The 17,548-nt window shown below is 42.9% G+C and overlaps 1 protein-coding gene across 1 annotated transcript in view; it reads left to right on the top strand.

Annotated features, from left to right (window-relative positions):
* Window positions 1–16,938, top strand: part of LOC149450444 (uncharacterized) — a 45,734-nt gene extending 28,796 nt beyond the window's left edge. Inside the window, exons 10-15 of the mRNA XM_089691950.1 lie at window positions 2,953–3,096; window positions 4,031–4,174; window positions 6,273–6,416; window positions 11,480–11,623; window positions 14,224–14,367; window positions 16,835–16,938. Of these exons, the coding sequence (XP_089548076.1) occupies window positions 2,953–3,096; window positions 4,031–4,174; window positions 6,273–6,416; window positions 11,480–11,623; window positions 14,224–14,367; window positions 16,835–16,857 (743 nt within the window). The 3' untranslated portion in view covers window positions 16,858–16,938. The remainder of the gene's footprint in view (window positions 1–2,952; window positions 3,097–4,030; window positions 4,175–6,272; window positions 6,417–11,479; window positions 11,624–14,223; window positions 14,368–16,834) is intronic.
* Window positions 16,939–17,548: the final 610 nt, after the last annotated feature.

Here is a 17,548-nt window from a genome sequence, read left to right as displayed (position 1 = left end):
CGGGAAAAATCCGATTCGCGCACCCGAAGTAGGCAAATATTCGGATTCGACGCGAATCAAATTTTTCCTGAAATTCGTATCGAATTCCGGTTTGCCTGGTTCGATTCGCTCATCTCTAATCAAAACCATTGGGGATATAGTACATAATGGGGTCCTGTGATCCTTTGATGAGTTGAAAGCTATACACTGCCTGCCAAATACGCATTTCTTTAGGCTCCTACAACTCAACCATGCATATCAATCACAGTTTGGGAGGGCCACAGTCACCTTTGCCCCCTCAGACATAGAAATTATGCTACGAGATGAAAATCTACTCAAACCCTTGTCTACTGTATATAAGTCTCTGTTTCCTCTCACTCATAACTTACTCACTAAATGTATGACCAGTTGGGAGGCAGTGGTTCCCGATCTTGATACAGAGTATTGGGAGGATATTTGGGATGCCCCCTTTGTCAGGCTCATTTCTGCTCGGAATCAGCTTATACATTATAAATGTGTTCACCTTATTTATCTGACTCCTGCTAGGCTAGCTAAAATATTTAGTAACATCTCATCCTCCTGCTGACGTTGCTCAGTCTCTGGGGACTATTTTATGCATGTTTTCTGGGACTGCCCTGCCATACAGCGATACTGGTCTGGAGTAATTCAGTGTGTCCAGTCAGTCACTAACATACCCCTTAATCTGTACGACATTGTCTCCTGAGTTTGGTGGATGACTTGGCCCCCACTAAGGCCATTCGTACTTTTCTCACTCTCCTTTTTTATTATGCACGTAAACTCATTTTACTGTCCTGGAAGAAACCCAAGGCTTCAACTGTTGCAGCTTGGAAAACTCTTATAAATAAGGCCCTCCCATTATAAAGAGCCATTTATGCTAATAGAGGGGTACCCCATGGATTTGATAAAGTCTGGGGCGGCCGTGTTGCTTCCCTGCTTTCAGTGGGAGATTGAGGAGTACTGCACTTTGCCTCACATAATAATTATATTGGATTGTTCATGTACACTGCTTAGCAGTCTTGTTGGCCTGTGAATTCCTGTTCCTGGACTATGTGATAACAATGCCTGTATCTGTCAAAATGGTGTGGAGAGATTTTCTTTGTATCCTGTACTATGTATGTGTCTTTGGGTAGGTGGATGTCTTATTTATCTTGAATGTATATGTATACTGATGTTCCCTGTACAACACGGGCATGGTTCTCCTCTCATTTGAATTTATTATTTTTGTTGTGTAATTGGATGACTACCTGGCTTGTTGGCCATAGCCATAGCTTGCTTTTTGTTGGTAATCTGTATGTTTTCTGAAAAATTACTAGTAAATAGAATTTTGCAAAAAAAAAGATGGAGTGAGAGATATCCGAAGAGATTGGGGTAGAGAGTGTCAGAAAAAGGAAAAGGCCTTGAGGAAGAACTTATAGCATCCCACCCTTCCCAAAGGATCGTGTCTTCTTCTTCACTACTTCAGCCCATGACCTGGTTTGTTCCTATATGACTTTGTAGCATTTTGAGAATGTAACACGTAGTACATACTTAACTCCACCACCTTGACACATCTTTACAATATACCATTCTATCATATTCCATCATTATCTTCACAGGGATGCCACTGGATTTAACTCAGTAAGGCCTTGCTCTTTGTTGTGCTGGCTTGGTCCCAAGGTAGGCCTTATACCACTGAGGGCTCAAATATGGAGTCCCAGTCACCAAGTGGGGATCATGAAGTATCACCTGTTCCCTCACTACTAAGGTCTCTGTCACCTGCCACCATCATCCCTTCCACCGTTAGCTACTCCTCCTTCTGTCCCTCCACTGCACTAAGTTTCTCATACCCTCAAGGATTAACCAGATTTCACTTGTCACCAGACATCCCAGTTTTTAGAACTCTGAGGGCTAAATCACGTTTCTACTTATTCTGGAGGGTTAAATATAACTTCTCACTCAGTTCCCAGTTCTTTGTGATACACCATAATAGTGGTCTCCAAACAGTGGCCTGGGGGCCGGATGTGGCTTTTTGCCTCAGGGCAATATGTCTTCTACTAATAACAACAATGGGGCATAATTCTCCCCACTGACACCAACAAAGGGACACAATTCCTCCCAATGACACAAACAATGGTGCACAGTTCCTCCCAGTGACACTCATGATGGGGCACAAGTCCTCCCAGTGACACCAACAATGGATGGTGATTCTTCCCACCCAATTACATCAATGATGGGGCACAATTCCTCTCACTGACACCAAAGATGGATCATTGTTTACTCCCACCAATGTCTGGACATTTTCTGCTACCAATGGCCACAGGCTGGACCTTCTAAAGTCTGAAGGACAGTAAACTGGCTCTTTGTTTAGAAAGTTCACATGCATAGCTGCCCAACACAAATACTCCCTATTAGCTGTGCATATTTTTGGCTGTGCATTTTTGCTGTGCTGTTGCATGGTGGTGCTTATTTGTGGTGCTGTTCATACTGGAAAAGTGAAGATGTTAGGAAGCATAAAGTCTATTGCTGTGGCTGTCCTTGGTAATGGGTCCCATTGGAGGGGCGTGCAGACAGCAACAAAGATTACATAGTGTGCTGGTCCTCTCTGCACAGCTTTCACACCGGACATCCCCAAACTATGCCGATTCACCTGTATATATGCCCTATTAAACGGCAAGTGACACACATACAGGTGGAACCATGTCACAAAACATATTAACCCCCTACATGCACCAAGCAAGACTTAAAGGTACATTTACAAAGATGCAGCTTAACAGCAAAAACATTCAACCAGATAAGCACCTTCCTACATGCCCTCTCATGGATCTGATCTGAGTGACAGTGGGATCGTTTAGGTCATGGTCACACATTTGGAGGAAAATTTTCTTATAGTTCCTCATAAGTGGCAAAAAATTTTTATGTGCAACCTGTAAACATTGCTATTTTAAAAATAATATTTTCAATTTTACTTCATAGATAAGGCTCAGTGCTCTGTGAGTCCAACTGACAGAACAGAGTGCGGATATTCAGGAATTAGTTCCAAAGAATGCCAATCCAGAGGATGCTGCTTCAACTCATCCATTCCCGGGGTCAAATGGTGTTTCCACAAAAAGATCTACAGTAAGGGTTTTTACTATGTTATCATTTCTATTACTATTATTATAGTACCAACAGTTTTCTGCAGCTCTATACAACATAAACTGTGTAAGTACCTGAATTCAACTTGGATTTAGCTTCTTATAATCCCCTATTGAGCAGAACTCAGACTGGGAGAGAAAGAAGCAACCCAAAGAGCCAGTCATAAATGCTCAAACCATCATGTGCTATTTGAGTGATGGTGGGATTGTTTAGGTTGGGTCAATGGGCAAAAAGTGCACTCTGTCTGAAAGGGCAATTCCTCTTTAGTCATCTGGTTACAAAAATTAGTTCCTTGTAAGCGCCAAAAACATTTATGTGCAATTTATACTCACCGGACACTTTATTAGGTACACCTTGCCAAGGAAATCTCCTCCATACCATTACACCACCACCAGCCTGACCCGATGATATAAGGCAGGATGGATCCATGCTCTCATGTTGTTTATGCCAAATTCTGACCCTACCATCTGAATGTCACAGCAACCAATCTGCCCATTCTCCTCTGACCTCTGATATCAACAAGGCATTTTTGTTCACACAACTGCCACTCACTGGATATTTTCTCTTTTTCAAACCATTCTCTGTAAACCCTAGAGATGGTTGTGCATGAAGATCCCAGGAGATCAGCGTTTTTTTAAATACTCAGACCATCCCGTCTGGCACCAACAACCATGCCACGTTCAAAGATACTTAAATCCCCTTTCTTCGCCATTCTGATGCTCGGTTTGAACTTCAGCAAGTCACCTTCACCATGTCTACATGCCTAAATGCATTCATTTGCTGTCATATGATTGGCTGCTTAGCAATATGTGTTTCCAAGCAGTTGCACTAGTGTACCTAATCAAGTGGCTGGTGAGTGTATGTGCACATTATTAATTGCTATTTTAAAAATAATATTTTTAATTATTCTTCATAGATAAATTTCAGTGCTCAGTGAGTCCAGTTGACAGAATAGACTGCGGATATTCAGGAATTAGTTCCGAAGAATGCCATTCCAGAGGATGCTGCTTTGACCCATCTATTCATGGGGTCAAATGGTGCTTCTTCCCCACCAACTACAGTAAGTGATATTTCTCTGCTTACAATCTAAAAGTGAATGACAAGTTATACAAAGAGATAATAACTGTGTGGGGATCAGTAGATGGAGAAAAATAAAATTCAGCTCTGAGGCATGATATGTTTCCCTAAACAGGTGAGTTTTCAGAGATTACCTAAAGATGGAGTAGGATATAGCCGGAGAAATTGGGTTCAGGAGTTCCATAGCAAAAGAGAGGCCTTACAGAAGTTCTAAATATAGGATGGAAGAGTTATAGAGATGATGATAGAGTATAGAGCAGCAGCGAAAGGCTTCCTGGTTGCACCTGCACAATACAGTTCCACCTCTATGGGGCTCATCTACTTCCATTCCTCAGCAAGGAGATGGTCCAAAAGAAGTCCAAGAGCCTGTAATGTGCAGGCATGGCCAGGAGAGGGAGCCTTTCATTACTGAATGTAAACAAACTCTGGAGTCTGCATGTGAGTAGGTCAGATTAGTTGTGTCCCCATACACTTCACATATGACTTTGTAGCATTTTGAGAAAGTAACATTTAGTATATACCTAACTCCACCACCTTGGTTCACAGCTTTACAATTTACCATTTTATCACGTTTCACCATTAGCTGCACAGGGAAGCCACTATATATTCACTCAGCAAGACTTTACACTTTGTGAATCCAGGCTCAGACCCTAGGTGGGCCTTGTACCAAAGCAAGCTCCAATATGGAGACCCAGCCACTAAGTGGGGAACATGAAGTATCACTTGTTCTCCCACTACCAAGGCTTCTGTCACCTGCCACACTCTGCACAGCTCCCACACTGGACTAGGTTGGTTCCCCTCTATATATATGCCCTACTAAATGGCACACATGCAAGGGATGTTATGTCACAAAACATTTTAACACCCTACATGGACCGAGCAAGACTTAAAGATGCAGCTAAGCAGCAAAAACATTCCACTGAGTAAGCACCTTCCTACATGCCCTCTCATGGACCTCATCGGAGTGAGGGTGGGATAGTTTAGGTCAGGGTGATGGGGCAAGTGAGTCCGGCTGACAGAACAGAGTGCGGATATCCAGGAATTAGTTCCGAAGAATGCCAATCCAGAGAATGCTGCTTTGACCCATCTATCCCCGAGGTCAAATGGTGCTTCCACAAAAAAAAACAGTAAGGGTTTTTTCTATGCTATCATTTCCATTAATATCATTAAAATACACTATTTGTATAGTGCCAACATTTTCTGTAGCTCCTTACAATAAAAAGCAGTGTAAGTACCTGAATTCAACTGGGAATTAGCCTCTTACAATCCCCAATGTATCAGAACCCAGACTGGGAGAGAAAGAAGCATCAAAAGAGCCAGTCATATATACTAAAGTAATCATGTGCTAACAAAGAACATGCTGATAGGAGGAGTGTGCAGCATGACAACCTCATTAGTCTGCTACTCCTCCTTTTACTGTCCAGTCACTGGGGGGGAGGTTACTAAAAGACAGCAGAGGAAAATTGAGTCATCTGTCTTGCTAGATGCAGCTGTGCATGGGGCAGAGCTGTGAACATATTGGGACTGCATGGTCTGAAATATAAACCCTTTGTAGGGTAAACCAGCTCACATGTAAGTACTTGATCTATGTTTAGCTGTTTGCCTGGACTTCAGCCTTCAAGAATAAGCACATTTATTCTTTTGGCTCTCCCTTGACCTAAACAACCCTACCCTACTTACCATGATCCAACAGCTGCAGCCTCAATCATTTGTTTTCATTCAATGTTGAAATGCTCCCTTTCTTGGTTGCACCTGCACAATTCAACCTCACCTCTATGGAGCTCATCTATCGCCATCTTCCAGGTCCCATAGAAGTCCTAGGGCTTGTATTCTGCAGGTGTGGCCAGGAGAGGGAGCCTTTGACTGCTGAATGTAAACAAACTCTGGAGTCTGCATTCATTAGATATCATCTGAGGGTGGGATTGATTAGCTCAGGTCAAGGGGGCAAAAAGAGCACTCTGAAAGTGCAATTGTATGCTTAGGAAAATGTGTTTCTCATAACTGTCAAACGCTATTATGTGCAACCTGTAAATATTAATGGTTGTTATTTCAAAAATAACATTTTTATTTATTCTTCATAGATGAGGCTCAGTGCTCGGTAAGTCCGGCTGACAGAACAGACTGTGGATATGCAGGAATTAGTTCCGAAGAATGCCATTCCAGAGGATGCTGCTTTGACCCATCTATTCCTGGGGTCAAATGGTGCTTCTTCACCAACAACTACAGTAAGGAATATTTCTCTGGGTAAAATCTAAAAGGGAAGGGCGAGTGATACAACGAGATAATAACTGAGGGGGGATTAGTTGGTGGAGAAAAAAAACTTATCTCTGAAGCATTACAGGCTACCCTGAAGAGGTAAGTTTTCAGAGATCACCTAAAGATGGAGTAGAAAATAGCCAGAAAGATTGGGGTTCGGGGGTTCCAGAGGAAGAGGGAGGCCTTGAAGAAGTCTTGAGCATGGGAGTAGGTGATGAGAGAGAGCAGTGGTGAAAGGATCCCTGGTTACACGTGCCCTTTACAACTCCACCTCTATAGGGCTCATCTACTTCCATTCCTCAGCAAGGAGATGGTCCTAAAGAAGTCCAAGAGCCTGTAATGTGCAGGCATGGCCAGGAGAGGAAGCCTTTTACTGCTGAATGTAAACAAACTCTGGAGTTGTGTGTAAGCAGGTCGGACAAGCTGTAGCCCCCTGAACCTCACCCACTAGGGGCTGCTTGGGAGTATTACAATAGCTGCATCATACACTTCCATAAATTTGAGGTGTCACATACACTTTCAGTCCTAATGCCACAATGCACTTACAGTATTAAACCCTTCCCAAAGTATCTTGTCTTCTTCACTTCTTCAGCCGATGACAAGATATGATCCTGCCTGAACCTACACATTACTTAGTATATACCTAACTCCACCACCTTGACTCACATCTATACAATTTACCACTTTATTATATTCCACCACTAGCTGCATGGGAAGCCACTGTATTTCACTCACAAAGGCCTTGTACTTTGTGACTCCTTGACTCCTTAGGCAGGCCTTGCACTGCAGTGGGCACCAATATGGGGACCCAGCCACTGAGTGGGGAACATAAAATATCAACTGTTTCCTCACTACCAATACCTGCTGTCCCTCCAAGTTACACTTATGCCAGACATTTCAGTCTTTATAACCCGGAGGCTTAAATGTGATCTCACTTTTTTCTTATCCCATAGGGTTAAATATAACTTCACTCCCAGTTCCTAGCTCTTTGTGATGCATCATAACTGCATTTAGTTGCTGGAGGAGCACTGTTCAGCCACTTTCCTCCTCTCACATTCCACCCTCTGCTGGAGTAGCAGCTGTAACCAACAGCACAGCGGGCCATAATGTAACTTTGATCCCAGTTTCCAAGTCTTTGTGATACACCATAACTACATGTAGCCAGGTATTCCAGGTATTGGCACAAACAAAACCCTTTCTAAGTGAAGACTAACTAAATTGCATCAACTGTTGTAGGACAGCATGTCCGCAAATTATGCTCCCATTAGTTCATCTTTTCTTTACCTGACTGCCCCTTGAGGGTCATCCAGCCCTCCCAGACTATTCTCAAAAGCTATTGCATTAACATTCCAAGAATTACATCTTCAGGTGCAATACTACATCACTGATAGCCCCACTCCTTCCACTCTGAACTTGTTGTAATTCTTTGATTTACTTGAGTTCCTTTCCAGTTAATGCCTTCAGATCCTTCTGCTACATCTCACTGATTCTAAGAAGCCCATTGAGCACCAGATTTAGAGGCATCCAAAAAGGATAGGTGGAGTGTTTAAATATTACATCATATAACCATAGGAGGCATCATCCCTAAAGAATAACTATATAAGAGGAGATTTAGGTCTACCTGGCTGGCTTAGGGCCTATACGGTGGTGCACAGTTGGTGGAGCTCAATGGTCTGAATAAACGGAACTTTAAAGCTGATCTCCACCTTTTATTATACTTTACATAATTTGTTTGGGCCAGCTTGGCCCAAACAAACTATGTCCTTCACTAACCTGTAAGCCCGGCCCATGGGGGGGGGGAATCTACCAGTGTACTTCATAAACTCTATAAAAAAAGGGGGGTATGTAATAATCTATAAAGTAGATGGGGAAAGCCCCCAAAGGGAGACAAAGCCTACTTTGAACATAGTATACCTATGTAGCCAATTGCCACACACCATAAATAGGAGATCTTACCTAATTGGTTTCAAACTTCTGTCTCGAACCATGCATATTAGTGTGGGCTAAGAGTGCAAAATTCTAAAAAATTCTATATCAAGAAAAATAACAATAGTAAATAGATTTGTAGAGCTCTGGAATTTTAATATCTAATGTCTATTGGATTAATTATGTCAGATGGCATGTTTTAAAATCATATTTTAGAATAAACAATATATGCATTTTAACATTTCATTTTGTTGTCTATTGGAGGAATGTTTTAAAGTTCTGTTTATTCAGATCATAGAGCTCCACCAACCGTGCATCACCATAAAGACTTCAACCAAGCCGGTTATATCTAAATCCCCTTTTCCTCATTTCTGCTGGGGACAGCTGTGTTTATATACAGTATATTATATTTTATATATATATATATATATATATATATATATATATATATATATATACACATTGTGGGAACTCGCTTCAAAGTGGTAGAGCTTTTCATTTAAAGCACGCAGCGACTCGCTTCTTTAAGGGCCTTTTTGCCCAATTTTATTTAAACAAATGTCCCAGAACATAAAGCTTCCCATGCAGGGGTATCCACCATCAAACAAAACAATGATTCAGCCTCCTGGCTTTCACTCAGCTTGATGTCTGCCTCCTGCAGACTTCTTCAAGAATTATGGCTCTCGCACACAGCTGGCCACTAGCACACAGCTACTACCAAGCAGCACCTTGCCGCTTTTGGCTTCCACCTCTCCTTGGTGGAGCCCTCCTGACTCCTATCTGCCGGGATGGAGCCCTCCTGACTCCTATCTGCCGGGGTGGAGCCCTCCTGACTCCTATCTGCCGGGGTGGAGCCCTCCTGACTCCTATCTGCCGGGGTGGAGCCCAGAACTCTGATCCTGACTCTCTGAAAAGGCCTGCACACACCTGTGCAATCAGTCTCCTGGCCATTCCCAAAACCTGGTCCCAGGATTGGAGATTTCATCCCTCCCAGATCTCTTTGAAATCTCCAGGCTCCAGATCCCAAAACAGACCTTACAAACAAAGGAGGAAAGTGAAAAGCCACTTTCCTCCATATCAAACACTTACCCTGGAGCCCCTCAACCTGCCTAGTTGAGAATCCTGGGTGACAGATCGTCAAACTGTCACAACATACATACATATACACTGCTCAAAAAATTAAAGGTGCATTCCTTAATCAGAGTCTAGCATCAAGTCAATTAAACTCCTAGAATATTGATCTGGTCAGTTAAGTAGCAGAGGGGGTTATTAATCAGCTTCAGTTTTTTGCTTTGGTGTTCATGAAATTAGCAGCAGGTGCACTAGATGGGCAAAAATGAGATGACCTCCAAAAAAGGAATGGTTTTACAGGTGGAGGCCACTGACATTTTTTTCCCTACTCATCTTTTCTGACTGTTTTTCACTAGTTTTGAATTTGGCTAGGGTCAGTGTCCCTACTGGTAGCATGAGGTGATACCTGGACCCTGCAGAGGTTGCACAGGCAATCCAACTCCTCTAGGATGGCACATCAATACATGCCATTGCCAGAAGGTTTGTTGTGTCTCCCAGCACAGTCTCAAGAGCATGGAGGAGATTCCAGGAGACAGGCAGTTACTCTAGGTGGACAGGGCTGTAGAAGGTCTTTAACCCATCAGCAGGACTGGTATCTGCTCCTTTGTGCAAGAAAGAACAGGATAAGCACTGCTAGAGCCCTACAAAATGACCTCCAGCAGACCACTGGTGTGAATGTCTCTGACCAAACAATTAGAAACAGACTTCATGAGGGTGGCCTGAGGGCCCAACGTCCTCTAGTGGGCCCTGTGCTCACTGCCCGGCACCATAGAGCTCGACTGGAATTTGCCATTGAACACCAGAATTGGCAGGTCCGCCACTGCCATCCTGTGTTTTTCACAGTAACCACTTGTGACAGATGTGAAAGAGTCTGGAGAAGCCATGGAGAACGTTATGCTGCCTGTAACTTCGCTCAGCATGACCATTTTGGTGGTGGGTCAGTGATGGCCTGGGGAGGCATATCCATGGAGGGACACACAGACATGTACAGTATTGACAATGGCACCCGGACTGCCATTAGGTATCGGGATGAAATCCTTGGACCCATTGTCAGACCCTACGCTGGTGCAGTGGGTCCTGGGTTCCTCCTGGTGCACAAAAATGTTCGGCCTTATGTGGTGAGGGCATGCAGGCAATTCCTGGAGGATGAAGGAATTGATACCATTGAATGGCCCCCATACTCGCCTGACCTAAATCCAATAGCACACCTCTGGGATATCATGTCTCGGTCCATCCGACGCCGCCGGGTTGCACCTCAGACTATCCAGGAGCTCAGTGATGCCCTGGCCCAGATTTGGGAGGAAATACCCCAGGACACCATCCGTCATCTCAATAAGAGCATGCCACAACATTGTCATGCATGCATACAAGCACATGGGGGCCATTAAAAAATACTGAGGACCATTTTGAGTTGTTACAATGAAATTTCAGCACAGTGGACTAGCCTGCTGCATCAGTTTTTCACTTTGATTTTCAGGGTTTCTTTGAATTCAGTCCTCTGTAGGTTGATCATTTTCATTTCCATTAAACGATGGGGCATCCTTGCGTTCCTAACACATTACCCAATCCATATCAGTATAGATATCCAGCATGAGATTTTCCCCCATTGAGATCTGATGTGTTTTCAGTGTGCTCTTTTAATTTTTTTTATTTTTTTGAGCAGTGTGTATATATTCCCAAATGAGAAGTGATGCACATACAGGGAAAACCATGTCACAATAAATATTATTCCCCTACATGCACCAACCAAGACTTAAAGGAACAATTTCAAAGATGCAATTTAACAGAAAAAATGTTCTAGCAAGTAAACCCCTCCCTACATGCACTCTCATGGATCTCATTTGAGTGAGGATGAGACTGGGTTAGGGCAAAAAGGAAAAAAGAATAGGCACGCTTAGTCTAAAAATCCTTTAAATCACACATTTGGAGGAACATTTCCTCATAGTTCCTCATAAGCACCAAAAACATTTATGTGCAGCCTGTAATTATTACTAATTGCTATTTCAAAAATAATATTTTCAATAATTTTTCATAGATAAGGCTCAGTGCTCTGTGACTCCGGCTGACAGAACAGAGTGCGGATATCCAGGAATTAGCTCCAAAGACTGCCAATCCAGAGGATGCTGCTTTGACCCATCTATTCCTGGGGTCAAATGGTGCTTCCACAAAAAGATCTACAGTAAGGGTTTTTCATATGCTATCATTTCCATTAACATTATTATAATACACTTTTTTCACATTGCCACTAGTTTCCACAGCTCTTTACAATAAAAAAAAAAGTATACTGTAGGTACCTGAATTCCACTTTGTATTAGCCTATTACAATCCCTTATGTAGCAGAACAACATATTTGTGCAGAAAAAAATGTGCATTTTTTTTTCTAAAGGAATCTGGAAAGTGTTGCACCTGTGATCAGTGGCTAAGGCGTGCAATGTCAGGCTTTTGCAGACAAGCCCTGTGGCTTTCAGCCTTTACCTGCATACTGAGTATAAAAAATACAGTGAGCGCTCCAATGGTCAGCAGCTGAACATTCAAGGAAAACACATAAAAGTCCCAAAAATATATATTTAAAGAAAATGCAGCGCTGTGTGATGTTACTATATTGCGGGCAGATATAAATAATAAATGAAACCAAAGCAAATGAATAAATTAATAAATAAATCAATAAATAAATAAATCACAGTCCAGTAATGGTGCTCGCTGATTCCCAGTGCAAAAGTTAGAAATGCGCACTAACCAGAAAGGTATTAATAATACACATGTGTATATGATATCATGGAGATTCCCCTCTCTTTTCTGGTCTGGTAATGGGCAGGAGCTGAAGATAGTAGAGATGAAGCGCCCTCGTGTGGTGAAATGGAGGTCCAGCAGGTCACAGAAATCCTTACAGAAGTGTGTGAAGTGGAAAATTCCTCCTCTCAAAGCCTGGTGCAGGGATCAATCTGGGTCTGCAGAAGCTGAAAAGGCTAAACGCAGAAGACACAGGAAAGAACCCATAGTGTAGTAGGTTGATGAAAATGATTTTATTCAAGAAAAACAGGAGTGTTCAGGAAAAACTCACAATGGTGCCAGGTTTAATCAAATGACTGACCCTTTAAGATTAAAGATGGCTGCCAGGCCTCCACGTGGCACCGGCGGCGTAATGTCAATGGCATCCTGGGCTCCATCTGACGCGTTTCGTGCGCACGCACTTCTTCAGAGGTAGAACTGAGGATCAGCCTTTGAGAGGAGGAATTTTCCACTTCACACACTTCTGTAAGGATTTCTGTGACCTGCTGGACCTCCATTTTGCCACACAAGGGCGCTTCATCTCTACTATCTTCAGCTCCTGCCCATTACCAGACCAGAAAAGAGAGGGGAATCTCCATGATATCATATACACATGCGTATTATTAATACCTTTCTGGTTAGTGCGCATTTCTAACTTTTGCACTGGGAATCAGCGAGCACTATTACTGGACTGTGATTTATTTATTTATTGATTTATTTATTCATTTATTCATTTGCTTTGGTTTAATTTATTATTTATATCTGCCTGCAATATAGTAACATCACACAGCGCTGCATTTTCTTTATATGTACCTGCATACTGGCTGTCAATTACAAAGTTGCAGGGCTTGTGAATGAACTACAAGGGTGGTCACCAGCACTCTCACTGTTCACTCAGAACTATAAGCCATCAGCTGTGATGGCTGATGGTAGGTGTAGTCTATCCATTCACAGGAAACTGTGAATGAATGATGTGGCCACGTGGGCCATGAGTCCCGCATGGCTGCACTGTTTTTGAATTGTGACAATGGTTGCAGGGAGAAATTCCCCCACCTGTTGTTACACTGAGGCGGGGATTGGGGAGAGAGGCTGAAGGAGCTGGAACATGGTACATGTTCTACCCTAAATACAGGTGGAATATGTAACATGTTCTGAAAGAACTGGTGGGAACTTTGATTAAGTCACACCCTGTTCCTCCAGGACAATATATGTCCCACACAGGGGCGGACTGACCATTCGAGCACTTGGGCACTGCCTGGGGGCCCGGGGTCAGTAGGGGGCCCCATGAAATGTCCCTGGTACCTTTTATAGGCTTTTTTGGGTGTGCTATGAGTGTGGGCAAGGACACAGGGGCCCCATGATCCCCTATTGCCCGGGGACCCCATGAGTTGTCAGTCCGCCCCTGGTCCCACATGTCTTGCAGTGGAAAAAGATACATCTTTTGGAGGCTTTTCCACACAGAGCCTGTTTATCTCTTGCTTCTGGTGAGTGCATAGTGGTGGAGGATTGTCACAGATGTCACTTCACTTCGCTGATCACCATTGATTCACACATTATTGTTGGATACAGCAATTTTTCTTTTGGACCTTGTGATTTATGATATCGAATATTAGTTCACATATTTGTTTCTGTTTATACAGTGATGGAAATAAGTATTTGATCCCCTGCAGATTTTGAATATTTGCCCACTCACAAAGAAATGATCAGTCTATAATTCGAATGGTAGATGTATTGTAACAATGAGAGACAGAAGAGCATGTGCCCTGCGTGACAGCGCTAGTGACACACAAGCCAGTAGAGGAAGTGAATGGGAAAACATCCACTATCGGCTTCAGTGTTAAGTGACAAGTTGGAGAGGACAAGGCTGCCAGAGGTAGCAGAATGAAGTTCTATCATGTTCTGGCTGAAAACAAGCCCTGCCTTTAAATCGTTTGGTTAGAAAAATGAGTTTAGCCTGTAAACATTATTATTTGCTATTTCAAAAATAATATTTTCACTTATTCTTCATAGATAAGGCTCAGTGCTCGGTGAGTCCGGCTGACAGAATAGACTGCGGATATCCAGGAGCTAGTTCTGAAGAATGCCATTCTAGAGGATGCTGCTTTGATTCATCTATTCCCGGAGTCAAATGGTGCTTCTTCCCCAAAAACTACAGTAAGGGTTACTCCTAGGCTTACCATCCAAAAGGGAGGGACAAATGATACAAAGAGACAATAACTATGGGGGATAAGTTGAAGGAAAAAATAAAATTGAGTTTTGAGGCAGGATATACTACCCTAAAGAGGTGGGTTTTTCAGAGATCACCTAAAGGTAGAGGAAGAGATAGCCGGAAAGAAAGGGGTAGGGAGTTAGAGAGGAAGTGAGAGGCCTTAAAGAAGTCTTGAGGAGCATGGGAGTAGGTGATGAGGGGAGAGGAAGAGCAGTGGTGAAAGGCTTCTTGGTCACACCATTACAACTCCAACTCTATGGGACTCATCTACCTCCGTCTTCCGATAAGGAGATGGTGCAAAAGAAGTCTAAGGGCCTGCAATGTACAGGCACAGCATGGAGAGGGAGCCTGTCACCACTGAATGTAAACAAACAAACTCTGGAGTCTGCGCGTGAGCAGGTCAGGCCACTGAACCTCACCCCCTAGGAGTCACTCGGGAGTATTATGATAGCTACACATTAGTAAACTTTCAGCTCTAATGCAACAATGCATTTACAACATCACACCCATGAATAGTGTCTTCCTCTTCCCTTCTTCAGCGGAACCAACTAAAGCTTCAGCTGGGACCTCAATGTCTTCAAGATGGCACCTCTAGTAATTCTGCCCAAGGGGCAGAGCCCCTGTACAGGGGTCTCTTCCAGCAGGACTAGACCCAGGAACTCTCTCTCCCTCTGCTTTAGGCTTCAAACTATTTATGGGCTCTCCAACCACCCCACTGGACACACCTCTCATGGGATTAGCTGGGTCTCTATAAATATTCAAGCTGCTTACCCATTCTTCCTCCCACTGTAATTCTAGAATCCTCTAAAATGCAGGGGGAGACAATTAGATAAGCAGCCTGTGAAACAATGAGCAGGCTAGAACATTCAATCCCTGCTCCACTGATTACCTAGCAACCTACAATAACTAGTTGGGGGCTACATACAGAAGATAGGTATGCTGCCACAGATAGGGAGCAGGAAAGGAAAAATTATGGAAAGTATTTGATGCAATGTTGTATACATGACAGCATGCAGAAGATATGTAAGCTGCCATGGATAAACACCGGTAAGGGAAAAAAATGGTATGTATTTGATACAGTTTTCTGCTTTCTCTGAGTTCGTTGGGAAACACTATTGACTAAGGATCAGTCAGAAACTGAAACAGGCAGTTTAACTACTGGTTTTAATTGATCTTTAACTGAGAGCTGTGTCTCTCAATGAAGGTAAGAGAAAAAGTTTTGAGTATACATACACTATATTGCCAAAAGTATTGGGGCACTCCTCCAAATCATTGGATTCAGAAGTTCCAATCACCTCCATGGCCACAGGTGTATAAAATAAAGCCCCTAGGCATGCAGACTGCTTCTACAAACATTTGTGAAAAATGGGTCGCTCTCAAGAGCTCAGAGAATTCAAGCGTGGTCCCGTGATAGGTTGCCACCAGTGCAATAAGTCCTAATTTCCTTGCTACAAAATATTCCACGGTCAACTGTTAGTGGTATTATAACAAATGGAAGCAACTGGGAACAACAACTCGGCCATGAAATGGTAGGCCATGTAAAATGACAGAGCAGGATCAGCGTGTGCCGAAGCGCACAGTGCGCAGAAGTTGCCAATTGTCTGCAGAGTCAATAGCTAAAGACTTCAAATTTCTTGTGACCTTCAGATTAGCACAACAACAGTGCGTAGAGAGCTTTATGGAATGGGTTTCCATGGCCGAGCAGCTGCATCCAAGCCTTACATCACCAAGTGCAATGCAAAGCATTGGATGCAGTGGTGTAAAGCACGTCACCACTGGACTTTAAAGCAATGGAGATGTGTTCTCTGGAGTGATGAATCACGTTTCACTGTCTGGAAATCCGATGGACTAGGAGAACGGTACTTGCCTGATTGCATTCTGCCAAGTGTAAAGTCTGGTGGAGGAGGGATTATGGTGTGGGGTTGTTTTTCAAGGGTTGGGCTTGGCCCCCTAGTTCCAGTGAAGGGAACTCTTAAGGCATCAGCATACCAAGACATTTTGGACAATTTCATGCTCCCAAGTTTGTGGAAATAGTTCTGGGATGGTCCCTTCCTGTTTCAACATAATTGCGCCCCAGTGCACAAAGCAAGGTCCATAAAGACATGGATGAGTGAGTTTAGGGTGGAGGAACTTGACTGGCCTCAACCCGATAAAACACCTTTGGGATGAATTAGAGCAGAGATTGCGAGCCAGGCCTACTCAAGAGTTGAAGCTGTTATAGCTACAAAGGGCGGGCCAACTCAATATTGAACCCTACGGACTCAGATTGGGATGCCATTAAAGTTCATGTGCATGTAAAGGCAGGCCGACCAATACCTTTGGCATTATAGTGTACTTTAATAATCCTGTAATAGTAACTAGTAAAATCAACAATCAAAGATACTCATCTCTACTTCTTTGACTTTTTTGCAGAAGGCCAGCTTGGCACAGCTTGAAAATCCATGAAGTTCGTTTGTGTCTGGAATTCTTCTCTGCTGATTTGTTAATACTTTTGAATAATGGATCCTTTTTTTGAATTTTATGTCTTCTTTGTACTTACTCTAAGAATACTTTAGTAGATACATTTTTGTAACAGAATCTAATATATAGGTGAAGGCAACACAAGGTGAAGGCAACAATCCCCTACAATAGTATATATAAGAAAGTGCAGCACTAAAAAAACAAAACAAAAAAAACAATTATTGCGGAATGGTAAAGTGCAAAAAACATTAGTAAATGCAAAATCTAAAAATCAAACAGTATCGTAAAGTGCATCATGAATGTAATGAGCTGAGTGAAACAGTAAAGTGCATCAAGTAAAAACATAAAAATATCAGCTAAACAGCACAAAAAGCAAATGCCAAACAATAGAGTGTATCACGGGCAGAATCTAAATACAATGATGTCCGTGGTGATCCATGAAGTAAAGTGCAGTAGTAAATTATTATTATTATACAGGATTTATATAGCACCAACAGTTTGCTCTGCGCTTTACAATATAACGGGAGACAATACAGCAACAATACAGTTCAATACAAGAGGGAAAGGAGGGCCCTGCTCCTGGGAGTTTACAATCTAGGAGGGAGGGGCTAGTGGTAGAAAAGGGGGATGGACTGGTTGGAAGAGTAGAAGATTTCATTATTAGCT

The sequence above is a fragment of the Staurois parvus genome, unplaced genomic scaffold (assembly GCF_062004578.1).
Source record: "Staurois parvus isolate SC_StPar_1 unplaced genomic scaffold, SC_StPar_1.0 ptg000574l, whole genome shotgun sequence".
NCBI classification, from domain to species: Eukaryota; Metazoa; Chordata; class Amphibia; order Anura; family Ranidae; genus Staurois; species Staurois parvus.
This window is presented reverse-complemented; position numbering and strand designations above follow the sequence as displayed.